Source organism: Alexandromys fortis, unplaced genomic scaffold (assembly GCF_014885135.2).
Source record: "Alexandromys fortis isolate MF-2015 unplaced genomic scaffold, M_Fortis_MF-2015_v1.1 scaffold_6, whole genome shotgun sequence".
NCBI lineage: Eukaryota > Metazoa > Chordata > Mammalia > Rodentia > Cricetidae > Alexandromys > Alexandromys fortis.
Window position 1 is genome coordinate 25238095 of NW_026067902.1, and position 22898 is coordinate 25260992.

A 22898-nucleotide genomic window follows, 5' to 3' on the forward strand; every position below is an offset into this window, starting at 1 on the left:
GAAGAAAGAAAGGGTTTATTTTACAGCAAAACTCCAGAAAGATGGTCTATAATGATGCAAAAGGCATAGCAGCAGCACCGAGGAGAAGCAAGGAGATCACATCTCATCTCCACAGAGGAGGCAGAGAGATAAAGAGAGAGAACAGGGGCCTGCTCCAAGTGATGTATTTCCTCCAGCCAGGCTTTACTTCCTCTGGGTTCTATCATCCCTTCGAACAGAGTCATGGACTGGACACCAAGTGCTCAAACACAAGAGTCTATGGGAGAACATTTCTATTTTAAAGTACCACACTAGTGAAAATAGGGGGACAGTCAAATAAATAACCAGAAAATCATCAAATAAATGTCAGCATTACATCACAATCACATGAAAGTACAAATGGATCTTCATCAACAAATCAAAATGTCAGCCGGTTGATGGTGGTACAGGACTCTAATCCCAGCACTTGGAAGGCAGAGGTAGGTGGATCTCTGAGTTCAGGGACAGTCTGGTCTACAGAATGAGTTTCCAGGACAGCCAGGGCTACATAGAGAAACTCTGTCTTGAAACCCACCTCCCCCAAAACAAAATGTCAACCACCAATCAGACTATCACAATATCACAAGTCATTTTAATAAGAATCTCTCTAGTGCAATAAATTCAAACAGCACTCAGAAGTCTGGGTCTACGATAAAATTAAATAAAATCTCCAGTCCCATATAATCATGAACTGAATAACATTGAAAGGAAGCCTTTGAAATCAAGAATGACATGAAAGATGGTCACTAGTCACTGTTTCAGCTTTATTTTTCAAGTTCCAGACAGCAGGGAGGACTGGGGGGCAACTGTAATTTATTCTCTAACGTTAACAAAGGACAGAATAGACATTCTCTCCAACAAAGATATGCATATGTCTAGTAGACCCTCAAAAACCTGTTTAGTAGCACATCATTGGAGCATACAATCCAGAGCACTGGAGACCATTTCATATTCACTAGAATGGCTACTATAAAAAATAATGCTTGAAGGATGTGAAGAAATAGAAGTTCATGAAGTACTGATGGCAATGAAAAATTACATAGCTATTTTTTTTAAGTATGGAGGTCAGGTGTGGTGACACACTCCTTCAATCTCAACACTTAGGAGGCAGAAACATGCAAAATCTCCTAAGTAGAGGCCAACCTAGCTGGTCTACATAGAGAGTTCCAGGCCAGCTAGGATATACATTAAGACCCTGCGTCTGAAGAAAAGAAAGCAGAAAAAGACCAGAAATCCCTCAAAGAGTAATCTGTCAATATCATTTCTGGACACTCACACACACACTAGAACACTGACAGCAGACTTGGGGAAGGGGGCTTTGTACAATCAAAGGATGAATTATTGAACTAAACAACAGATAGAAGTAATACACACACAGTTAGATTCTTAGGATCTACTGAATGATTCCAAAGGACAGTGTCTTAGATTTGAGGGAAGGGACTTCATAATGCCATGCCTTCCCATTCCGAAGCACGAGCGGTCTCTCCATCTGTTCAGGATGTACTTCATGTGTTTTTGTAAGCTTGTACAGTTTTCTTGTTGTAGCTTTTACACACTTACATATATTTCTGGATGTTTAGTTATGAATAGTTATGAATAGAGTTTGTGTGTGTGTGTGTGTATCTGTGTGTATCTGTGTCTGTGTGTGTTTATTCTTTTGTACTACCATGATTTGACTTTAGGGTGGTCTGTATACTGGGTAAGCACTCTGTCACTGCATGTACCACCAGCATTTTTTTTTACTTTTGAATTATTTACTTGTTTATGTGTATAAATGTATGTGTATGTGCTTGTCTGTATGAGTACCACATGTACACAGGTACACACAAGGAGGCAGTAGGTGTTGAAATCCCTGGAACTAGTGTAGGGATAAGCCCTCCCCTTGGGGGCGGGCTGCCCTCGGGCATATGTTTACTGATAAATTGGGTGCTCAGACGCTGCGCGCCCCTTCCTGCCTGGACCGGGTACTCCACTGGAACCTTGGTTTCGTGAGTCTGGTTTTGTCATTAAACTTGTTCAAATACCTATTATCATTGGTCTTAATTAATCCAACCGCCACAACTAGAGTGACAGACAATTATGCAGCACCGTAAATGCTGAAAACCAAATCCAGGCAGGTCTTCTGCAAGAGCAACAGATACTCTTGAACATCTCATAGCCCTTATCTTTTATTGAAGTAACCCAGACTGGCCTTGAACATAATCTGTAATCAAAGATAGCCTTGAACTTGGAATTTCCTTGTTCTAGCCTCTAGAGTACTTGGGATTATAGACCTGAATTACCAGGCCCAGTTTATTTATTCTTTACATCTTTGTACATGTGTGTATGTGTGTATACATATGTGTGTGAGTACACATACATGTGTGTAGAGCCCACTGGACAACACTAGGTGTTATCCTCAGGAACATCATCTATATTTTTTGAGACAGGGTCTCTCATTGTCCTGCTTTTAGGCCAAACTAGCTGTCCAATGAGCCCCAAGTCTCCACGTCCCCAGCACTGGGATTACAAGCCCTAACATCTGTCATTTTTAGGTGGGTTCTGGGGATTGAACTAAAGTAATTTATGTTTGTGTTACAAGGATTTCACTAACTGAACTATCTCCCCAAATCTTAGTGCATTAAGATATGCACAGATAAACATTTGTCTCTGTAAATGATTTGTATATAGGACAATTATTTTGGACATTGTTGCTTCCTTTTGGTCTCTCATTGAGCATTGAGCTCACTGATTCTTCGACACCAGCTAGCGAGTAAGTCTTCCGCATCTGCCTGTCTATGCCTCCCCAGCAGTGGAACTATACACATCGCCATGCCTGGCCTTTGTACGTGTGTGTGTGTGTGTGTGTGTGTGTGTGTGTGTGTGTGCGCTGGAGGCTGATCTGAGGGCCTCCTGATGCTTGTGCAGCAAGAACTTTGCTGACTTCAGGGCCATGTCACCAGTCCTGAAAAACTCACTGTAAAGGAGTTTATATACCGGAATTTGTGTGTATAAGAATCTAGAGGAAAAAGCAAATTGAGGTGATTGACACAACATCTGGGCACATACAGCAATAACTACAATAAGTAAAAATAAAGAGTCTAGTTTGATCTCTAGAAAAAGATCTCTTTCTAGAGCTCAAACCATGGAACGAATCTGCATGCACAACGCGAACTAGCACTTTTGTAAGAGGGTAGCATTTACTGGGTGAGGCTGCACAGGCAGGCATCGGTTTAAGAAAAACAAAATACCAGTGGCTTGCTAATATAAATGAATATATTACTTTAAAAAATAAATCTAAACATGTATTGCAATAATGAAAACAATGTTTTTATCATCCCATTGCGGAAAGTCTTCTTAAAAGCATAAACTACTGCAACAACAAAGATCCTAGAAAGACTTGCCTATAAAACTCTGTAATAAAAAATATCATGAAGTGAAGACACAGAGACTTGGAAGTTATACAAAGGGGACCTGAGTCTGACTAAGGCTGTAATATAAATTCACACAGGGAACCTGAGTCTGACCACCCAATACCCACTGATGGAAGAAAGAGAATTGACGCCTCAAGTTATCCTCTGAGCTCTGTGTGTGGTGATGTGCAAACCCTTGAATAGTAGGCAAATAACTAAACAAATGTGTAAACAAACAAACAAAAAACCTTTAAAAAGTTTTTTTGAACATGATATAGTGGTCAGCCCTTAGAGATTCCCTTGCTGATAGTCAAGCTTTAGCAGCGATTTGGTTTGGGAAAGTTATTTTCTCTCCACAGCTGCAAGCATTACAGCCAAGGGAAGCTTAGCACTTTCACGTCACCTACAGCTTCCCAGTCTGCCTGTCTGCATGGACCCACAAAATGCAAGGCGGCCCTGGTCTCTGGTCTGTATAGCTTCCAGTTTATGTCCTCCCAAAAATCACTTCATGAAAGTGATGGCAGATTGATACAAATGCCCGTGGAACACACAAGTAAATCCATCCCCTAGGCAGTTCCAGGACCCAGGACAATTCTTCTAGACACAAGACTTTAAAGCAATATCCACCCATAGCTAACACACTCTGTTAGCCATGAATGGGGAAATTACAGTTCAAACTACAGTGAGCCAATAAAACACTCCAAGTTATGTTTAGCTCTCCCTGTCTGATGAAGTAAGGATGTCTGACTCACCAGGAAGTACTCCCTTGCTTCACAAAGATACAAAGGCAAATGAGAAACAAACCAGAGGGTAGACAGATACTAACTCAGGTGAGGGCTGGGCTGATCCACAGTTCTCTCAATAAGGAACATTTCCAAGCTGTTCTGAGCTGCTCCAAGCTTCTGAAAGGTTAAATCCCAGGAGACACGCCCATGCTGACAGTGTGCTCATGAGAACTTCAATACCCTGTGCTAAGTTCTCGTTTCTACAAAAGCCATGGCCACCCTTACACTCAGACGACAGTATTTATGGCATTCTCAAGCCTAGCTCCAAGTATTAGCAGTAGAGAATAAGGTTTTCTAGATGTACAGAGGCAGAGAAACCAAATGTCCACATTTCTTATGAGAAGATGTGAGTGCTTTTGCCTCCTTGCCCCTCCCATGAGCTGTTGGAGCCCACAAGACTATAAAGTAAATGTCCAGCTGACAGACCAATAGGCCAATCCACAGGAAGTGGATGTCCACATGGAATAACCCGTTTTGCAGAGCTGCAGGAACACACTTGACTTTTGGAAAAGTCACCAGCATATCTGTGGAAACCTTGTGAGGCCCTGATTCTCCCACAAAATTACCTGCTAACAGACCACATAGAGATGTCTAAAGAACACAGGCACAGAGTAGGAAAGCAGTGTGTCCCACCACTGCTAACAAAAAAAATCTAAGAATCCCTAAAACTCGTTATCCACAAAAGAGACTGGATGAGGGGAACAGGTATATCCAGGATTCAGGGACATTTAATAATTTATTAATTATTTATTACATTAACTTTATCTAATGGATTGGAGTGTCAGGTGTTTCCCTTGGATGCTGGCTCTTTCCTGGGTCATGTCACCTGTTCCAGAGTGCAGCTTTGTCAGGTTCTACCTGCCCTTTTTGTGATTTTGATATGTATATTATCATTGTCCTTGCTTATGGAATTTTCCAACTATGTCTATAAAAACTAGAAACCTCGTGGAAGTCACCCATTATTCTCATTCTTCTCCTAGCTACTTCTACTTCTTCCCCTTACTCTCCTTTCTTCTCCTTATTCTTCCCCTTCTTCTTCTTCTCTGCGTCCCTTCACTTCACTTCCCCTCCCCTGCCTGAAAAATAAAGAAGATGCAGAGGTAACACACAGTGCATGAGTTAATCTTTTTACCCTCGGTTCCCTGCTTGCCTTCAATTCTACTGAGGGGGCACTGAGGCTGGTACTCATGGCCCCCAACAACAAGCAATGCAGAGACTGATAATTCAACAAGTGCTTGTGCTACAAGTTGCTAACTTGTAAAGTTACTAATATGTTTCAAATTCCACAAGCTTTAACCTTACTTTCTCTTAGGACTTTTAGGCACACCATGATAAAATACTGAGAAATGTTATCAATCACAGAACAGAGTAGGAGATGGGCAGGAAAGGAGTAAATGGCAAGAACATAGGCTCCACACCTGAATCTAGGGCATGCATGCATGCATGGCAGACTATCTGAACCTGGGAGCATGCACACAAGGCTAGGCATCAGACATACGCTACAATGCTGATGGCAGCATGTTTTTCTGTAGCTTCTGGCTATCACTACATTTTTTTATTAAATTTTTTGAGTTATTTATTTTTATATTATGTGTGAGTGCTTTGTCAGTGTGTACGCCTGTGAAGGATATGCATGCAGTACCCTCAGAGGTCAAAAGAGGGTGTTAGATCCTCTAGAATTGGAGTCACACACTGTTAGCTACCATATGGGTGATAGGAATCAACCCCTAGTCCTCTGAAAGAGCAGATACATGCTTACCTGCTGAGCCATCTCTCAAGCCCCAATCCTGTGTTTTAAAGGAGTCTCAAAACATTTAGAGTCACTAAACAAAGACTCAGAGAAGGTAGCTCTGTATTCAGTGAGTTCAAGTGTGACCCTAACTGGGACAAATGTCGGACTTGGGAAGAAAGTCCACAAAAGTCAAGAAGCTTAAGTCATTAGACTGTGAGAACCATTCTAGAAACAGAAAACTAATCTAAGAAACAAATTCAAACAATTGCATTTATCTTTAAATAATGTGTCTAGAGATATATTTAAAGTAAAAATACAAGACACAAATATATAAGGATATATAAATACATTTTTATACATAAACAAATATTATTTTTAATTTTTTGGAAAATCATAAAACACTCTGAATAAAGAGTTATCTATAATATATGTGAACACTAATCATTTTCATTCCCATTGCATACTAACTTAAAAGGCAATGCAATCCCAAGAAAAATTCCCAAAAAAGGACCCCTCTGTGAAGTTTCAGAAGAACAGATATATCAGAAAATAAAAAAAGTATTTTTGAAGTATGTAGGAGAACTGGAGGTGCCATACTGTGAGGTGTGCTGTGGTACCACAGAGCTGAAGATGCCAATGAAATATACAGACACAGCCCAGAGAAGTCTAATGTGAGACTCCCTTTGGTATGCTGTGAAATGTATTTTATTACCATTAGTTTTATAAAGAAACTGCTTTGGCCTATAACAGGGCAGAATAAAGCCAGATGGGAAATCCAAACAGATATATAGAGAGAGTACGCAGAGTCAGGGAGACTCCATGTAGCTGCTGAAGGAGAAAGATGCCACCCATCTGCCAAGGAAACAAGACATGTAGAAGATGAGATAATGCCACAGCCTTGTAGTGATACATAGATTAATAGAAATGGGTTAAATTAACACGTAAGAGCTAGTTAGAAATAATGCCTGATCCATTGGCCAAATGGTATTGTAATTAATACAGTTTCTGTGTGGTTACTGTCGGCCAGAAAATAAACGTGCAGTCTCTGCTTACAAAATGATGCCCATCTTCTGGGACATAGAGCCACATAAGACCTAAAAAAGCTTTTTTTTTTTTCTTAAAAAAAAGAGGGCTTCTAGACCCACAAAATAGGTGAGTCAAGCACAGCTTCTTGGCATCTACATTTTTTTTTCCAATAGGATCTGTTTGGTGGCTGCAAGCAGAGGTGTGGCTCCTTTAAGAGAAGGCAAAAACTTCACAGCCTCTTTAAGATAAAGCAGCTCTGGCTCTTTCAGGAGGTCCTGCACTTAAATGGGGTTTGTGAGCAGAATGCTACAAGTTGCTTAATAATGACAGAGATCTGCTGCATCCCTAGAGCTGGGGCAATAAGCATGGATCGCAGAGCTGGTGGCAAATATACCTCCAGTAGATTAAAAGTCCAAGAGAGGCAGAGCCAGTGTGCAGGGCTGCTGAGATCAAGCTGCTTACCATTTTAAAAGCACTCCTGGTCAGAAAATGATTACAGATACACAATAAGACAGATTCAGACAAAACAGACCTCTAAATGGGTCACAGTGTTGGAAAATGTGCATGGGCTTATGAAAGAGAAGAAAGAGTACAGAAAGTCAAAGATGAAAGGAGTAAAGATAATTAAACATTAAAAAGTAATAGAGTAAAAAAAATAAGTCATGTAAAGATGGAACATACACAGGGAATCTGGATATACATATAACTGTGTTTGCCTGAAATTTTTGACTGTGAATAAGCTCAGTACAGAGAGACATTTCATTGCACAGGTTGCTAAGCTAAACCAACATATATATTTTAATGATATCTTGACTTCAAAATTTGAGTCTAAGGATATGTTACTTTTGAAAAGAGGTTCTGCTTTTGTTTCCACAAAAGATAAGCATCTGTGGATTTCTTCCAGCCTAAATTAATATGATTTGATGGAACAAGACCCCCTGAAAGGTCTCCATGAACCCTACAAACAGCAGGAAGAAGTTTGAAGAAAGCAACATCTAAATTCCCAAAATGATTGTTTATAAATGCTTGTTTTCATTTAAAGGGGGATATGATATATAGAGATGAATACTTCATATTAGTATGGATCTTGGTTTATTGATACAAATGTAAGGTCTATTTGTTACATTGTGTAAATATATCTCTACTCTTGTTTAAGGTATTATGTTAAAGAAGCTCATTTAAAAATGTAATGTAGAGTTGAGAAATACAGATTAACAGTCATCAATAATAGTCAAACTTGCAGTCATGTTAGGTTTTCTAGATATACAAAGATATATTTCAGTTAGATATTCTTCAAACTTTTCAAAAATCTACAGAATATGGGATTTAAAATGTTTTAAGCACTTTGACTTTTCTCCATAATGAAACAACCTTCAGAGAGGTTGATGGGAATTGAAGAAACTTACTATGGAATTTGCCTTTGGTGTGACAAAGCTAGCCATTTGCACAAGAAATTGCTCTTGTCTGGACTGCTTGATGGCTTGCTGTATAAATTGAACATGCAGGATCCACAGAAAAATGACTGCTGAACTTGCAGGTGAGACAGTCCTTCAGGGTTCCTTTTTTACAAAAGAACAGCCAGACATTTTGCACGACACAGAAAAAAAGCAACTGATGAACTTTGTTAGTACAAGGCAGAATAGATTTTCAAATTTCCTGCTTCCTGGAAATGTCTGCAAGATATTATGGGCTTTTAGACTGAAGATGGATGCCCCAATGTTACAGAAGAACTTTGGGTGACTGTCCAGGCAATGAGAAGTCTCTGTCAATGCTAGAGTTTTGGAAGTTGATTACAATGCCCTTCCTGTTTACTTAGGTAATATTATAACCTTCTGGGGTCTTTGGTTGAGTTGAAAAGAGATCGTTATAGTTTTCCTTAGTTATGATAAAAGATAAACTAGATATGAAACTTTACACTCACAAAAATATTATAACTATAATTCTTGCTTGATAACTGTTTTGTTATATGTAATTTTACTATGTTAAAATTAAAACCTTCCTTTTTATTTATACAGGAAAGGGGAGATGATGTGGGATTTCCCTCTGTATGCTGTGAATATGTTTTACTACTGTTCTTTAGCCTATGGCAGGGCAGAATAAAGCCAGACAGGAAATGCGAACAGAAATATATAGAAAGTGTAGGCGGAGTCATGGAGATGCCATGTAGCTGCCAAAAGAGAAAGATACCAGTGAACCAAAAAAGAAGCAAGACATGTAGAAAATGAGCTAATGCCACAGCCTTGTGGTGATACACAGATTAATAGAAATTGGTTAACATAAGGCATAAGAGCAAGCTAGAAATACGCCTGAGCCATCAGCCAAATAGTGCTGTAATTAATATAGTTTCTGTATGATTACTTGAGTCTGGGCAGCCATGAAATAAATTAGCAGTCTCCATTTACAGAAGTCCAAAGCAAGCATGAACTAAGTTCAGAGAGAAGGCAGCTAGTCTTAAAACCCTGCTGTAAAATCAATTCATAATTCATAAAAAATAATCTGTGATCTCTCTAATTCAGATTGTGCTCCAAATTAAATTCTGCTGTGAAATGGAGGGGGAGAGGAAAAGGAATAGAAAAATCACTTAAGGAACAGCAGGCAGTGTACCTGTGTAGGACACGATTAACTTGTCTCTTGAGATTTGCTGTCACTTTTCTCTATGACCTGTCTGTGAAGGGCTCCAGATGATCTGGCTTCTCTTTGAATTTGGTCAATGGAAAAAAAGAGAGAGGAACCCACTTAAAAACAACATAAGACCATCCAGAGCACAGGGTCGTACTGAGAGAAAGAACAGTGATTCCAAGAGGAATATGAAGCTTGTTGCCCAGACTATCTCAGGCCAAGCCAAGAAAAGTGGGGTTGAAATACTCTGTTCAAAGTTACTGTGCGACCTTCAGAACACAAGACAGGATCTCATTAAAAAGAACAACATAGGAAGGCACAGCATAAGCTTGGTGGAGGTGAGTGGGAGGAGCAAAGCACTTGAGGCACAGCATGAACTAACACCGAGTTTCCAACTCAACCCCCCTGTGGAAGTCCACTAAGTGACAGCCCTCAACTGGCACGTGGCCAGGGTTCCTAGGGCTCAGAGACTGGAAGTAGCAATTCCCTGAATTTGGGCACAGGACAACCTGAGAACAGTGGATGCTCCAGCAGAACCCAAGAGAAGTGACTGCATTGTCCTGAGCTGCAAAGGATGCTGAGAGCTAAGTGATGGCAGCAGGGAGGATGTTGGCAGTGGACATGAGCATCACTGTGAAGTACTGATATAAACTAGTAAGACCCTAGAACCCACCATTTAAGATTACAGGTCCTTCTATATTAGCTCCTTTCCTTCTTATCATGAACAAAAATTAATTTATAGGATTAAGTGATTTCTTAAGCCTCTCAAAAGATTACTGATTAGGAAAAAAATCAATAAAGTGGCTAAGGGCATCATCATAGGGTGGAGTAGGGGGAACCCATGATGGAAAAGCTGTTGCGGGAGGTCTTTCCGCCCCTCCAACCAATAGCTGCTGTGATACCAGCCCATTGGGGCGTGGTCTCACTCCCTTTAAAAAAGCGGCTATTTCCTCTGCTCGCTCTCTTCTCTTACGGCTCCGCTGGAGACGAGACTCCCTTCCTGGTTGCGCAGATGGCTGTTGTCTGGGATTGTGATCTGTAAGTTTTTCCCCTTTAAATAAATAACACCCTATTAATCATAACTCCAAACTGGTGTTGCCTTGTTCGTGACTTACGCCTTCATCTGGCGCCCAACGTGGGGCTTTTAGGACCTCTCCTTTCCCCGCTCGAGTTCGGCTTGGCACGAGCCCTCCCTTCCTTAGCCGCGGCCTGTGCCTTGCGGCGGGCGGCTGTGTGGCCTGTGCCTTGCAGCAGGCGGCTGTGTGGCCTGTGCCTTGCGGCGGCCGTGTGGCCTGTGCCTTGTGGCAGCCTTGTAGCCTGTGCCTTGTGCGTGGAGCCAGCAGTTTAATATAAATTATCACGCACTGGCTTTTCTTGCTGCAAGTACAGCTCTTAGGTGGTGTGAACCAGAGCACGCGGTTGTCGGTTGCAGAAGCTGCAACCCCTCAGGGTGATTCTGTCACCTGGAGGCATACACGGCTTCCTGGTTACTCTTCTCTACCCCTGGATTCTGGGTTTATGGTTCCCTGTACGCCGTTTTTTTGTTTAGTTCGTGACTTAGGCCCCAGTGTCGAGTCCGAGATACACTCGGCCTACAGGCCCATGTTATGCAGAGACATCACTCCCACATCAAAAAGCTAGGCTTGACATGGACTGACCATCTCTCTCAACAGTACAGAATCCCAACAGTACATGCGAAATAGAATAGTGAAGGGTTATTCTCTTGTTTCTTTACATTAATGAGTAATTAATTCTGGTGAGAATAAAATACACTCAAGATGTAAAAGCTCAAGACTTTAGCTACCTTGAATTACCTTCGATTAGAGCTCTGTCTATAAGCTCCCTAGAGACTGGGCATTTCAGTAGCTTTTCCCAGGGGCAGGGAAACCAATAGAGAGTCCACAAAATAGGTTCGATTACACACCAAAGTCTTCCGAGATTTCAAGTTATTCAACAACAGAGCTTAAGATAAGCATGATGTGTGTGTGTGTGTGTGCGTTCGCACACGAGCACACGTACACATGCATGTGTGTGTTAACTTTCTCAAAATTACCAATGAGGTACAAAATGTGTGGGTTATCCTATTCTTCTATGGAAACCACATCTCCTACAATACATCAGTACCAGAAGGTTCCCAGGCAGTCAAGTGCCAAACATGAAAACAGAGTAGTGCCAAAGTACTGCCACTGACAGGGCTTCCCGGGAGTGCATAGCCAGCCTGCTGCCGCCATATTACTTCAACCAAAGAACTATCATTATTACCTCTTTCATCTGCCTGCTTCTCCCCAGGTCATTTAAGGTCTTAATGGCTCTGAGAACACAGGACAGAAAGACTAGGAACCACTGCCAAGGTTAACAGGGATGGATGCTCCTATGAGCCTCTAGAAGTGGAAGACAGGGGAATAACAGAAAACAAAGACTAAGGAGCATCACAGTTAGACTAGACAGGATTCAAGAAGCACTTACGACATGTATTTCCTTCTCTCCTCAGCAAATGCTCATCATGGCTAGGAAGGCTGCCATGGCATACTAATCAGATCAACACTAAAATCTCTGACTCAGGAATTAGGACTCATTGTGTTCTCTTGTTTTGTTAATAGTTAAGGCAAATTTTAGGTCATTTAATCACTGTCTGGACCATGATAAGCAAATAACTTGGTGGGTGGGTCAATATTGTGTTCATAGATAGCATTACAACTTGGGTGTATGCTGGAAAACTGAAATGGCTGTATATATTTCCACTAAGGTAAAGTATTTTTCATCCCATAAGAAAAGCAGTGCAGAAAAATAACATGCTGGGCTGGAGAGATGGCTCAGAGGTTAAGAGCATTGCCTGCTCTTCCAAAGGTCCTGAGTTCAATTCCCAGCAACCACATGGTGGCTCACAACCATCTGTAGTGGGGTCTGGTGCCCTCTTCTGGCCTGCAGGCATACACACACAGACAGAATATTGTATACATAATAAATAAATGAATATTTTTTTTAAAAAAAAAAGAAAGAAAAATAACATGCTATAAAGTAGTTACTGTCCCAGAAAAACCACAAGTTTGTGATTGGGTATGTGGAGGCTAAAGACCACCTCCAGACTGCCTTGTCAATGTGTGTATTCCCAACTGCTGACACTTGGTATTACAAAACAAAACAGCCTCCTGAACCAAGTAAACTTCCAAAAAGAAGTATTTCTCTCTAATTATGTAGACTGAACTTGATATGCATGCCTACCAACAGCAATAATAAATAATAATAATAATAATAATAATAAAAGTCACAAACAAAAGAATAATAAAGGAAGGACTTTCTTTCACCTTCAGAAGATTCTGAAGATTCAGTGCAATGAACTGCTAATGTGAGTGAAATGGGAACAGATACAAATGTGAAGAAAGTCATGTGATTTAACAATGAGGACTCCCCTGTCCCATGGAGAAGACAGAAGATGGAAAACGCAAAGTCCTTAGGCTCACAGAAAAGACAAAAGATTGTAAATGATTCTTTTCTACAGAGGAACATCTCCGGAGATATGGGCCAGGGCTGATACAGAAAACAGCGGCATTTGTGCAAAAGCCCAACTTTTGGTGCAGCACAAACTTGGGCTCTCCGCTTGCTTCCATCACGTGACTTTAGTTAAGCAGAAACTCAGCAAAGACCGGAGGTGATTGGCTTCTCAGAAAGCCTTTTCTAGCACCTGCCAATTTCTAGGTAAACCTCTAATTTAAATAAAATCAAAGCAAATTTCTAAGTGACAGTCCAAACAGGTATGAAAGATAAGTCTCCAAATACCAGAAAGAAAGAGATTTCAATAAAAGTCAACCCCCGACCCCTACCACACACACATACAATTCAAATATATCCCTGTCTAGTTCTATGTGATTTTTTTTTTAATTTTCATGCGAACCTTTCACTTAAAGAGCAAAATATCTAGAGTCCTATTCTATTTAAAAAGAGCGAAGTTAAGTTCCTGGGACGTTTTCCAGAGAGTTAGATTGCCTTAAAATTGGACGTGCATTAAATGAAGCTTTGTCTAACAAAAGTGAGCGAGTAACTGATATGGCATCTGTATGTTCAGTCCACACAAGGTTCCTTTATCTGGGAAGCATTACTCAGAGACAAACAGAACATCAGATTACAGTCCTGGGGACTCATACTCGCCCCTTCTACGGATGCGGCCAGCTCACACAACCATTATATGTGCGTCGAGCGCCTGTTTCCAGAAGAATTTGTAATCTACCTGCTCCATTTCGTTCCCCAAAGTCTCTCCTACTTGACACGTGTGCCCCCTTTCATTCATTGCACTGAACCTTTCATCCCTAAGAGGTTTACTCGCCGTAAATGTGCAGAGTGGTATGCTTTAATGCCAGGAGCAAAAACAGAAGAAGCCTTCTTCCTTATAATGTATCATGAAACCAAACCCTGATTCTGAGAGTTCTCTGAACTTGCACGAAAAAGCCATTGCAGGAAGGGGTTCATTCCTGGGTGCCAGGTTCCTCGCACATTACCTGCTTCAGTGTACTTCAGTCCCACTTTTTCTTCTGTGTCTTTTGTCTTTGGGGGCGGCCAGACAGCCTGGAGTCTGCCAGGCGTCCTGTCGTCCTGCTCTGTGGGGCTCTGGTCAGGCTGTGCAAAACAGGTAAAGAATAATTTTAAGTGAAATGTGACCAGAGCCAACTGAGTCTTGAAAACACACATCCTAACATTAATTCTAATATAGATTTAATGGCCAGTTGTACGTTGCTCCCATTACTTGTAATTAAGCCATCTTAATACAGTATGAACCTTTTTCCAGAAGGGTAAAGAAACGGTAAGGGTAAAAACTAAAGCAAACAAAACAAAACAAAACAAAAAACCAATCAATCAATGAAACAAACAAAAAAACCCTCAGTGCTACCAACATGCAACCCTTTATGTATTATTTTTGTTATTCACCTTTTTAAAAGGCACGACTAACTTTTTAACTGCAGAAACAAAAACAAATGCGTTATCATTTGGCACATTTATAGGAATATTTACAAATGTACTCCAAACAACTCCACACTATTTACAATAAGGAGTTAAGTTTGTATTTTCCATGAACGTTAGTAATAATTGAATGCACACTTCTCTAAGTATTTCACACTACTTTTAATTCTTTCCTATTACAAAATAAAAGAGACTGACTCCATGTTCAAGGTTTTTTTTTTTGTTGTTGTTGTTATTTTAATGAAGTTGAATTTCGCAACTAAAATGCTATGGTTCATTTAGATTTAACTACAAGCTATGATAATCTTCCAGAGACTTTAATTTTTAATAGCTTAATTAAATATACAAGCAGACACGATAATCCTATACTGAATTGATGTTTAACAAGAAATTCTATCCATTGTTCCCATTAATTTTCAACGCCAAACACTTCCTGACCATTATAAATTAACTTTCTTTGAATAATTCCATCTTTTACTAGCTAGAGTCTCTTGTGCTCTGATTCCATTTATTTTTTCCATAAGTCTTAGGGCTAGGTTCCTGTTTTTATATATGGGGAGACAGGCTCAGAAATTATCAAGGTCACCTCGCCATACGTGGCAGAGCGGGGGATTAAAATTCAGTTCTCATCCTAAACTCGGTACTCAGCCAGGAAACCACATAAGGAACACAGACCATTTCAGCTACATCGTGAACACATATTTTGCTAAATGGCACACTTTCAAAGGCAGCCTTGTGTTCGCGGGAGTGTAATTGAACAGTGAGGAAATCTCTATAAATTGGGCCGTACTTACACATGGCGCATCCCATTACTTCCCCATGTTGCTAATGTTTTATAAGCGCAATGAGCACTGATGTTTAAACTCAGGGTGCACAGTTCCCCTTCCTTCCCACACATCCTCACACAGACTACAATTACATTCAAGAAAAAAAAAAAACATTAGAAAAAGATGTGCTTAGTCCAACTTCGCCGTCATTCAAAAGACAAATTTAATACATTAATTTCTGTTTACCTAAAATATTAATAAGATCGGGCAACTAGGGTTCATCTTAAAAGAAAACCTGGAATGCAAAAAAAATTACAGCATGATATTTTATGTCAAAATACAGAACCCAATTCTACATACGCTTTTGGGGTCAGTGGGGCTGTCTGCCGGCCTTGACTTAGACCTTTCGAACACAGCGCGCAGTGATTCCTTCTCATGCCTCATCTTTCGCTTGAGAGCTTCCAGCTCGGAGGTGTCAGCGGTGGTCCCCTTTTTAGGGGGACGGATGAATAAGGCCTTAAAGGCCTCCAGGGCAGTCTCTGGTGGCTTCGACTTCACCTGGCCATCCTGAACTTGGGCATCTCCAGAACTCTTCTGGCTCTCCTGCTCAGTACTATAGCCCATCTCGTCTGCCCCACGGAGTTCGGGGTCTGCTTCCTTCACTTCGGTCCTTGGCATGTCAATGTTGAGCAGCTGAGATAGCTGCTCCAGGAGAGTGGGCGTGGCCTTCGGATCAGTTGCTCTACCCTGGCTCTTCACTGTCTGTGGGCCTCCCTGCACCAGAGACTTGTGAACAGGCTGGGTCAACTTGAGCAAAGCCAAGTCCCCATCCTTGGGTTTGATTTCCGTAATGGTCTCCCCGGCCTCCGCTGTAGCCCCCTTCTTCAGCACACGGAGCCCACTAAAGAAAGCTGGAAGCTGGAACGACTTCTCCCCCGGGGTGTCTCTCTCTCTTTTACAAACAGTACCCTCAGCAACAGCAACAGTCTGGTCTGTTGCTGCGGGTGGCGTTTGGGACCTTTCTTCCGCAGCCTGGTCCTGCCTGTGACTATCATCACCGCCAGGGTCCACTTTGCTACTCGTCCCAGGTAAAGTTCTCTGAGAATCACCGCGGAGTTCTGCATCATCAGTTTCCCCAGAGTGGTCATTTTCTCCCGAATCTTCCAGGCTTTCTTTGGGCTCTTGAGATGAAACAACAGTGGTGGGCTCCTGCGTATCAAGGCCACTTCCTTCTTCTGCCTCTTGGCCACCATCTTCAGAGTCAGAATCACTTGTGGTGTGAACCAGGGTCCCACGGACCCAAAGGACATCCTCGCTATCCACACTCACAGAGGCAGGTGAACGCAGCTCATGACCAGGGGAAGAGGTGCTCGATCTGACTTTCCCCTGACTTCCCTCGGATCCTGTCTCCGCCCTTGCTGAGTTCCCATCATTTTCAAGATCAGGTGGAACTGGAGCTTCTGCCTGTGACTGATCTGTGCCTTCGCTGGGATCGTCTCCCTCAGGAGCGGGATCCACCTCTAAACTGCGAAACGCCTTCAGCACAGCATCTTCCTCTTCAGGATCCAAGGAGTCCAATTTACTTGTAAATCCAAACAGGGATTTCATAGAGAATTTACTCAGGATCGACTGAGCCATCTCAAGTCCGGCTTCGGATTTGTTTGGTTCCAGCTCATCTCTGCTGTTGAGAGAGTTACCAGCCTCCTCCATGTCCCCGCAGTGGCCTTGACAGAAGTTCTACCTCGTGTTACCTGCCCTGCTCGCTCAGTTTATCCGCTCCATCTGCTCTTGACTTACAGGACAGAGAGCTACAGCACCGAGGAGACAGCCAGGCTTTCAGCAGCTCAGAAAACACACTTGGTCTCTTTCAGGTCACAGAGTCCTCGCTTCCGGTTCTGTTCGATGCCGGCTGGCGTGCCCAGGGCAACTTGTTGAGTCTGGGCAATTCTATGCCCCAAAGCGGCTGGGGCTGCACACCTTACTACACATGGGCAGGCAGGCTGCTCTTCTGGACTTCCGTATTTACTCCCCGGGACAAAAGGCTTTTTTTTTGTCGCGGCAAAGTCAGCCTGTCCCGTAATCCCTGCCCAGGACTTCAGGAGGAGCTCCGCCCCGTGCCTACGAGTCTCCTGGTCACATTTAACTTCCTCATTGGTGAGCAAGTTGAGGTTCCTAAAAGTGCTGAGCCGGCAAGCTGGTCCTGACAGCCCTGAACCACCCCCCTGGTGCAGCCCAAGAGATTCCAAAGTGAATCAGCAGAAAACGGCCAAAGGATTTCTGAAGTGAGTCCTCTTTCCCAGCCAGGCCCCACACCCAGCATTTCGCCCACTTCCACAGCCTCCTGCAAAACCCTAATCAAAGTCAGAAAGTAAAGAAAAAGATCCTCTCAAAGTGCCCGGAACTCTCAGAAGTAGTTAATTGACTACCCCTGGAATGCCTTTTGTTTTTAAATGCTTTCCTTCAGCTAGCCGGCAGGTTTCATCTGGAATGCAGATTTTCTCTGACTGCTGGGAAGGAAAACCAACTAGACTGGTTTCAGATTACTGCTGTTTTAGCTCTGCCCAGCCTGGGTGTTCTGCAAACAGGTACTTAAACAAGCACGCCCACCACGCCCGGAGTCCACCTACTGTAGGGCAGCAGAATAAACAGCCCCAGCCATGTACCCGTGATTACTGTCTGAGCTGTGAGCCAACCTTAGGTCTCTTTCTGTTCAGCAGCAGTGACTTCCCCCGCGGTGAGTTATAAATCCTGGTGGCAGAAGGGACTCCTTTTCCGCTTTGGTGTTGCAGTCAAATACATGGACCTGGTATAGCACGATTTTGGAATGCAACCTGCCTTCTTGGTCAGAGTCATTCAGCCAAGATTCCCAAGGATCTTTATTTCTGCAAAGGCCTAAAGCGTCTATCAGTTTGGTTTCCACTGCCCATTTTGTGCAAAAAAGCAAAAGCAAAGAAACCGAGCACCGATTGGATAAAGCACCATTCTGATTATAAACTATAGACCCAGAGACCTGAGGATATGGGTGAGGGAATCTTAGCTGCCTAGTGACCTCTTAGGGATAGCTTCCTGTCAAACCCAAAGGTCGGAGAAATTCTGGTTGCAATAATGCATTTTTAAAACAATGTATGATTGCAAAAAGGGAAAACATAACCAAAGAGGGTGTATATTCCTACAGACCTTATAGGAAAGAACAAAAAGAACAAACCATAATTGAAACGGAGCCTTTCTGGATGACCCCAACTGACATTTTGGGATGACTAACTGACCTAAATGGAAAAGGTGTGGTGCCAGGGACTGCAGCTCAGTCCGTGGGATGTGTGCCTAGCACACACAAGGCTTTGGACTCAGTCTCCAGCAGAGCAAAACAACAGAATCAAAGTGAACATCGGGGCAAAATAAAGGGGCAAGGGGAGATCTGATGGTGTCATTCTGAATAAGCTTCCGCTCTAGAGGAAATGTCTATTGATAAAAATCTGCCTTCTTTGAGATTGTGGAAAGAAGGGATCATTACACCAGTTTCAAGAGCTCCACACAGAGAACGCAGGACTAGAGGAGGAGTTTTGCACACCTGGTGTTTTCCTTCTCTCTGAGGATGTTTCGTTTGCTCAGGTACATATATATCTTAGGACTGATTTCCAGAGTAAGTTTTCAGGCACCTCCATAGACTTGAGCCAAAATACAAGCTGGAAGGGGTCGTTAGTCCCTCTACACCATAGTACTGAGGAGACTTACAGGGTTTCAGTGTCCCCTCATTATCCACAGGCACCAACACAGTTTCTTAGAAAACAGATCTGGGGATTATTGGATTGACACCCCTTCGCTCCTGGTAGTAAGGCTTTATTGAACTTATTTTAGATTAAGAAATCAAAGTGAACAGAACTTAATTGAGTAGAGTTTCATAGGGTAGTGGCTGTGAATGAACAAAGTAATATCTAGAAGCGAGCATTTACTACGTGCCCAAGCACTGTTTTAAATGCTTTGCAAATACTATCTCATTAGATAGAGACAGCCGCTCTAGCTTGGAATCGATTCTGTTTCTCTTGCTAGAAAACCGACCCAGAAATATGAAGTAACTCATGTTTCTAGGGCCAATGGACAATGGAACCAGAATTTGACTCAAGAATGCACTCTTAACCACTCTCAGAACCTCAGAATTTGACTTCCTTCTGGCTCTCGTAGGACACCATACATGGCCCGGTCTTAAATTACAAAGGTGGCAGACTCTTCTTAGGGTCTGAGGTACACTTTCTCCTTTGGGATGACACAGAGACAGACGTCACAAAAACTTACTGACAGAAAATGACTATGGTTTTACATTGCTGGAACTTCAGGGCAAATTATTTAAATAGTTATTTATTTAAATGTTCAACAATTATATAATTTAAATAATTAAATTATTATCTGAAATTAATTTAAATTATTCATTTAGGAAAATTATTACAGAAAAGTCAGAAATGAAGGCAAACTGAGAGAAACTTCCAGCAGAGGAGTTTCTACGAGAGGAAAATGCCATTGAAGTTTCCTTTTCTAGAAGATTTGTAGGGCTGTGGCAGAAACTAGATAGAGAATAAGATCATCGCTCCTGAGATTAGTTAATTTTCTGGGTCTTCAAGGGCTAAGCCAATGGTGGGCCTGGACTCATTATGCCTGTGCCCATGGCCCATCCTGGGAGTTGATCACATACTGCTGATGGACTGCCTTCACAGTCAGGGTAAATGACGCCTCCCTCTGTCCAGCCCTGACTCTGGCTTTGACACTGACTGTTGCTAGCTGTTAGTCACTTGACCCACATTGCCACCTTCCCACTTTGCAAATGTCTCACAGCTGTCAGCTACACTAGACTTTCTTTGTGCTCTTATTTACAAGGGCAACGTGTAGCTTTACCATGGCAAAGCGCTAACTCCCTCCCAGTCACTAAGATGTAGCTGCAGTCTTTCTTGGTTACCTCATTTTCAGCTCCTGATAGAGTAGTCTGGGGTGGTCTCCTATTACTGTTAGTTTGTCAACAATCAGCTATGTTAGAAAGTAAGAATATTTACAGAAGGACAGTACTGCTCTGTGGTCATTCCTCGGGAGCTTCCGAGTGGGCCTGGTGGCCTGCTGTCAGTGGCTTAGAGCTCTGTCCCCTGCTTTTTCTGTTCTGTCTAGCCTGATTATACCCAATTATTAGACCTCTTCTTCTTCAGTGTCTTCGACTTTCTCATCTTAACCTTTAATCTTCCTTTTAATTCCAACCTCCATTCTACTACTTATGTGAGCAACTTGCACTGTCTGTCCTGGGTCCCTTTCCCTTACAATGGACAGAGAGCTATCTCTCTCCTGTATCACTATGAATGAAGAGAAAATAATGGGTGCAGGTGGGCTGTACTGAGTCCAGGGAGTATCTTTCAGTTCACCAAATGAAACCTGATATAACATTGGGAGAGCGAATGAAATCATGACATCTACAATTGTGACGTTTCATTGAAAGGATCATAGGATTGGGGAAGGACGTGTGTGTAGCTGAGGCTAAAGTGGACCTTCCGTTACAAGTCAGACATCTTGACCTCGTTTTAAAGATGAAGAAATCTGAAGTTCAGGGGAGTTAAACAGCGACTACAGCTGACTCTGAGAGCCCCCATCTCCTGGCCGCCCTGCAGCACGCTGCCCACATCTTCTAACACATTGTTTCCACTTAGTTCAGAGTAATGCCAGCGAAACTTGAGAGTCCACACTAATGTAAACCAAGCCTGAGGTGACTTTAGGATTCTCCTAATGATACCAACCCCAATAATAGCCATCAGCTATTTCTGCTAATCAGCTAAATAGAAAAAAAAAATCAGACTATATAACCAGGCTGTGGTGGTAGAGGCCTTTAACTGGATTTCTGAGTTCAAGGCTAACCTGGTTTACAGAGAGAGTTCAAGGACAGCCAGGAGAACTGCTGTCTTGAAAAACCAACCAACAAACAAAACAAAAACAAAACCAGCTACTTTGCAAGGACAAATTCTAGTGATAAAGGCCTTTTCCTGTACAACAGTGTAAAATATTTCTAAGGCTGGCTCCGCCATGAAAATGAGTTAAATATGGACAAACAACATAAGAGGATTTGAAAGAGAATGGTGATACTGGCCACACTATGAAACTTGAAGAGAGCAGAGTGTCCTTGATCTTGCCATGAACAAGGGCTGTGTGCAGTTAGGAGCATGGTTCTGGTTCCTAGGCTGCATCCAAGCTCGGCACCTATAAGCCTGCTTCTGGGCAAGTGACATAGGCTCCCTGTGCTGCAGCTTTGTCACCTAGGGGATGACAGTACTATGTCATGGTGGCTGTGAGCATTACACCAACAACCGTATGTGTTTGACATCCCCCTCCACGCCTGACCATAGCACTTCATGAGTTCTTCAGGCTTTCATGGGAAGGAAACGACCTTCTTAGTAGTCTCAACCCATATCTACCAGGCTTACTGTGTTTTGTCTTTGTCAATAGGAAACACATTTCTATGGACGATGGATGAACTGACAGTCCAGGCAGGGAGTTGCTCCCTCCTAAGTCCCCAGAATCCATGCTTTTGGAAGAAGGGACTAAAGGTCTCCCAAATCACTGTCTCATTTATACTCCACTGGACTCCAAAGTCAATTCTCTTGAGGGATTCCTTTGAGAGTTTCAGGGCCAGTGTTTTCAGAGTTGGGTTCTCCATCTCTTCCACCTTCGGAGAGGGATTACCTTAAGGGTTTTCTCAGGTGACTCTGCAGAAGGTCACTAAGTTCACTCTATTCTGTATTATATCTTCTGCTCCAAGAGGATTTGCAAACAAACTGTACCCATTTCAGGAGCAGGACACTCTGTAGAGTTAGTGTCTTTCCATTCCTCCCTCGAATGTCCACTGAAGCACAGAGAGCAACCCTGCAAGGACTGTCACAGGTCTGTGATTCCCCAGCCTCACCATAATGGCTCTGATACTTTTTCCTTTTTTTCCCTTTCTCTTTTTTGTCTTTAAGTCAGTCTGTTAGAGCTCAAAGGTGCCGCTTCACCTACAGTGTGAAGGGTAAGATCAAGCTGGCCTTTTCAAGGCTGGTGCTGCAGTTCTTACTAGCAAATATTTCTAAGACTGAGTTCCTCGAGCCAGTGTCAAAGATTATCTGAAATGGGAACTCACTATTAATGACAAATAAACTACAATGGAAAAAGAAAATCTGTGATTCCACTTGTGGCTGGTCGGAGGGGCAGCCATTAAGGGACAGGATTTGTGCACCAAGCGTCTGAAGGATCTGAGGGCTTTCCAAATCAAGGAGAAAGTTCGTTGTGCCACAGGGACAACTATGACAGAAGGCAGAGTCTGTGGAGAAAGCATCCCAAAGCTGCTTCTGGTAAGATACCAAGAGAGTCTGAAATCCAATAAACTACTCTCGCCTAGTGTGCCTTGTTTCGCCTTCTTCCCAAATAGTAACTCCAGACAGCTCTCGGCTGCTATAACTAGGCATCTGTTTCTCTCCATCCTTAATTATCATATTAGCTATTTGGTTAGCATATATAATTATGGTTCTCATTAGGACATTTTCATACATGCGGCATGGCTGTTGTTGGTTCAGATTTGTCTCTTTCAACCCATGGTCTCCTCGACCCC

The 22898-nt window shown here is 42.4% G+C and overlaps 1 protein-coding gene across 2 annotated transcripts in view; it reads right to left on the reverse strand.

Annotated features, from left to right (window-relative positions):
* Fmn1 (formin 1) overlaps positions 1-22898 on the reverse strand; it is a 345263-nt gene that overhangs the window by 245983 nt on the left and 76382 nt on the right. The window contains exons 1-2 of one of the 2 annotated variants that reach the window (XM_050134445.1): positions 15653-18229; positions 14066-14183 (exon numbers count right to left, since the gene is read on the reverse strand). In XM_050134445.1, the coding sequence (XP_049990402.1) occupies positions 14066-14183; positions 15653-17002 (1468 nt within the window). In that variant the 5' untranslated portion in view covers positions 17003-18229. Of the gene's footprint in view, positions 1-14065; positions 14184-15652; positions 18230-22898 lie in introns of those variants that run through there. The other variant, XM_050134444.1, reaches the window with a different exon arrangement.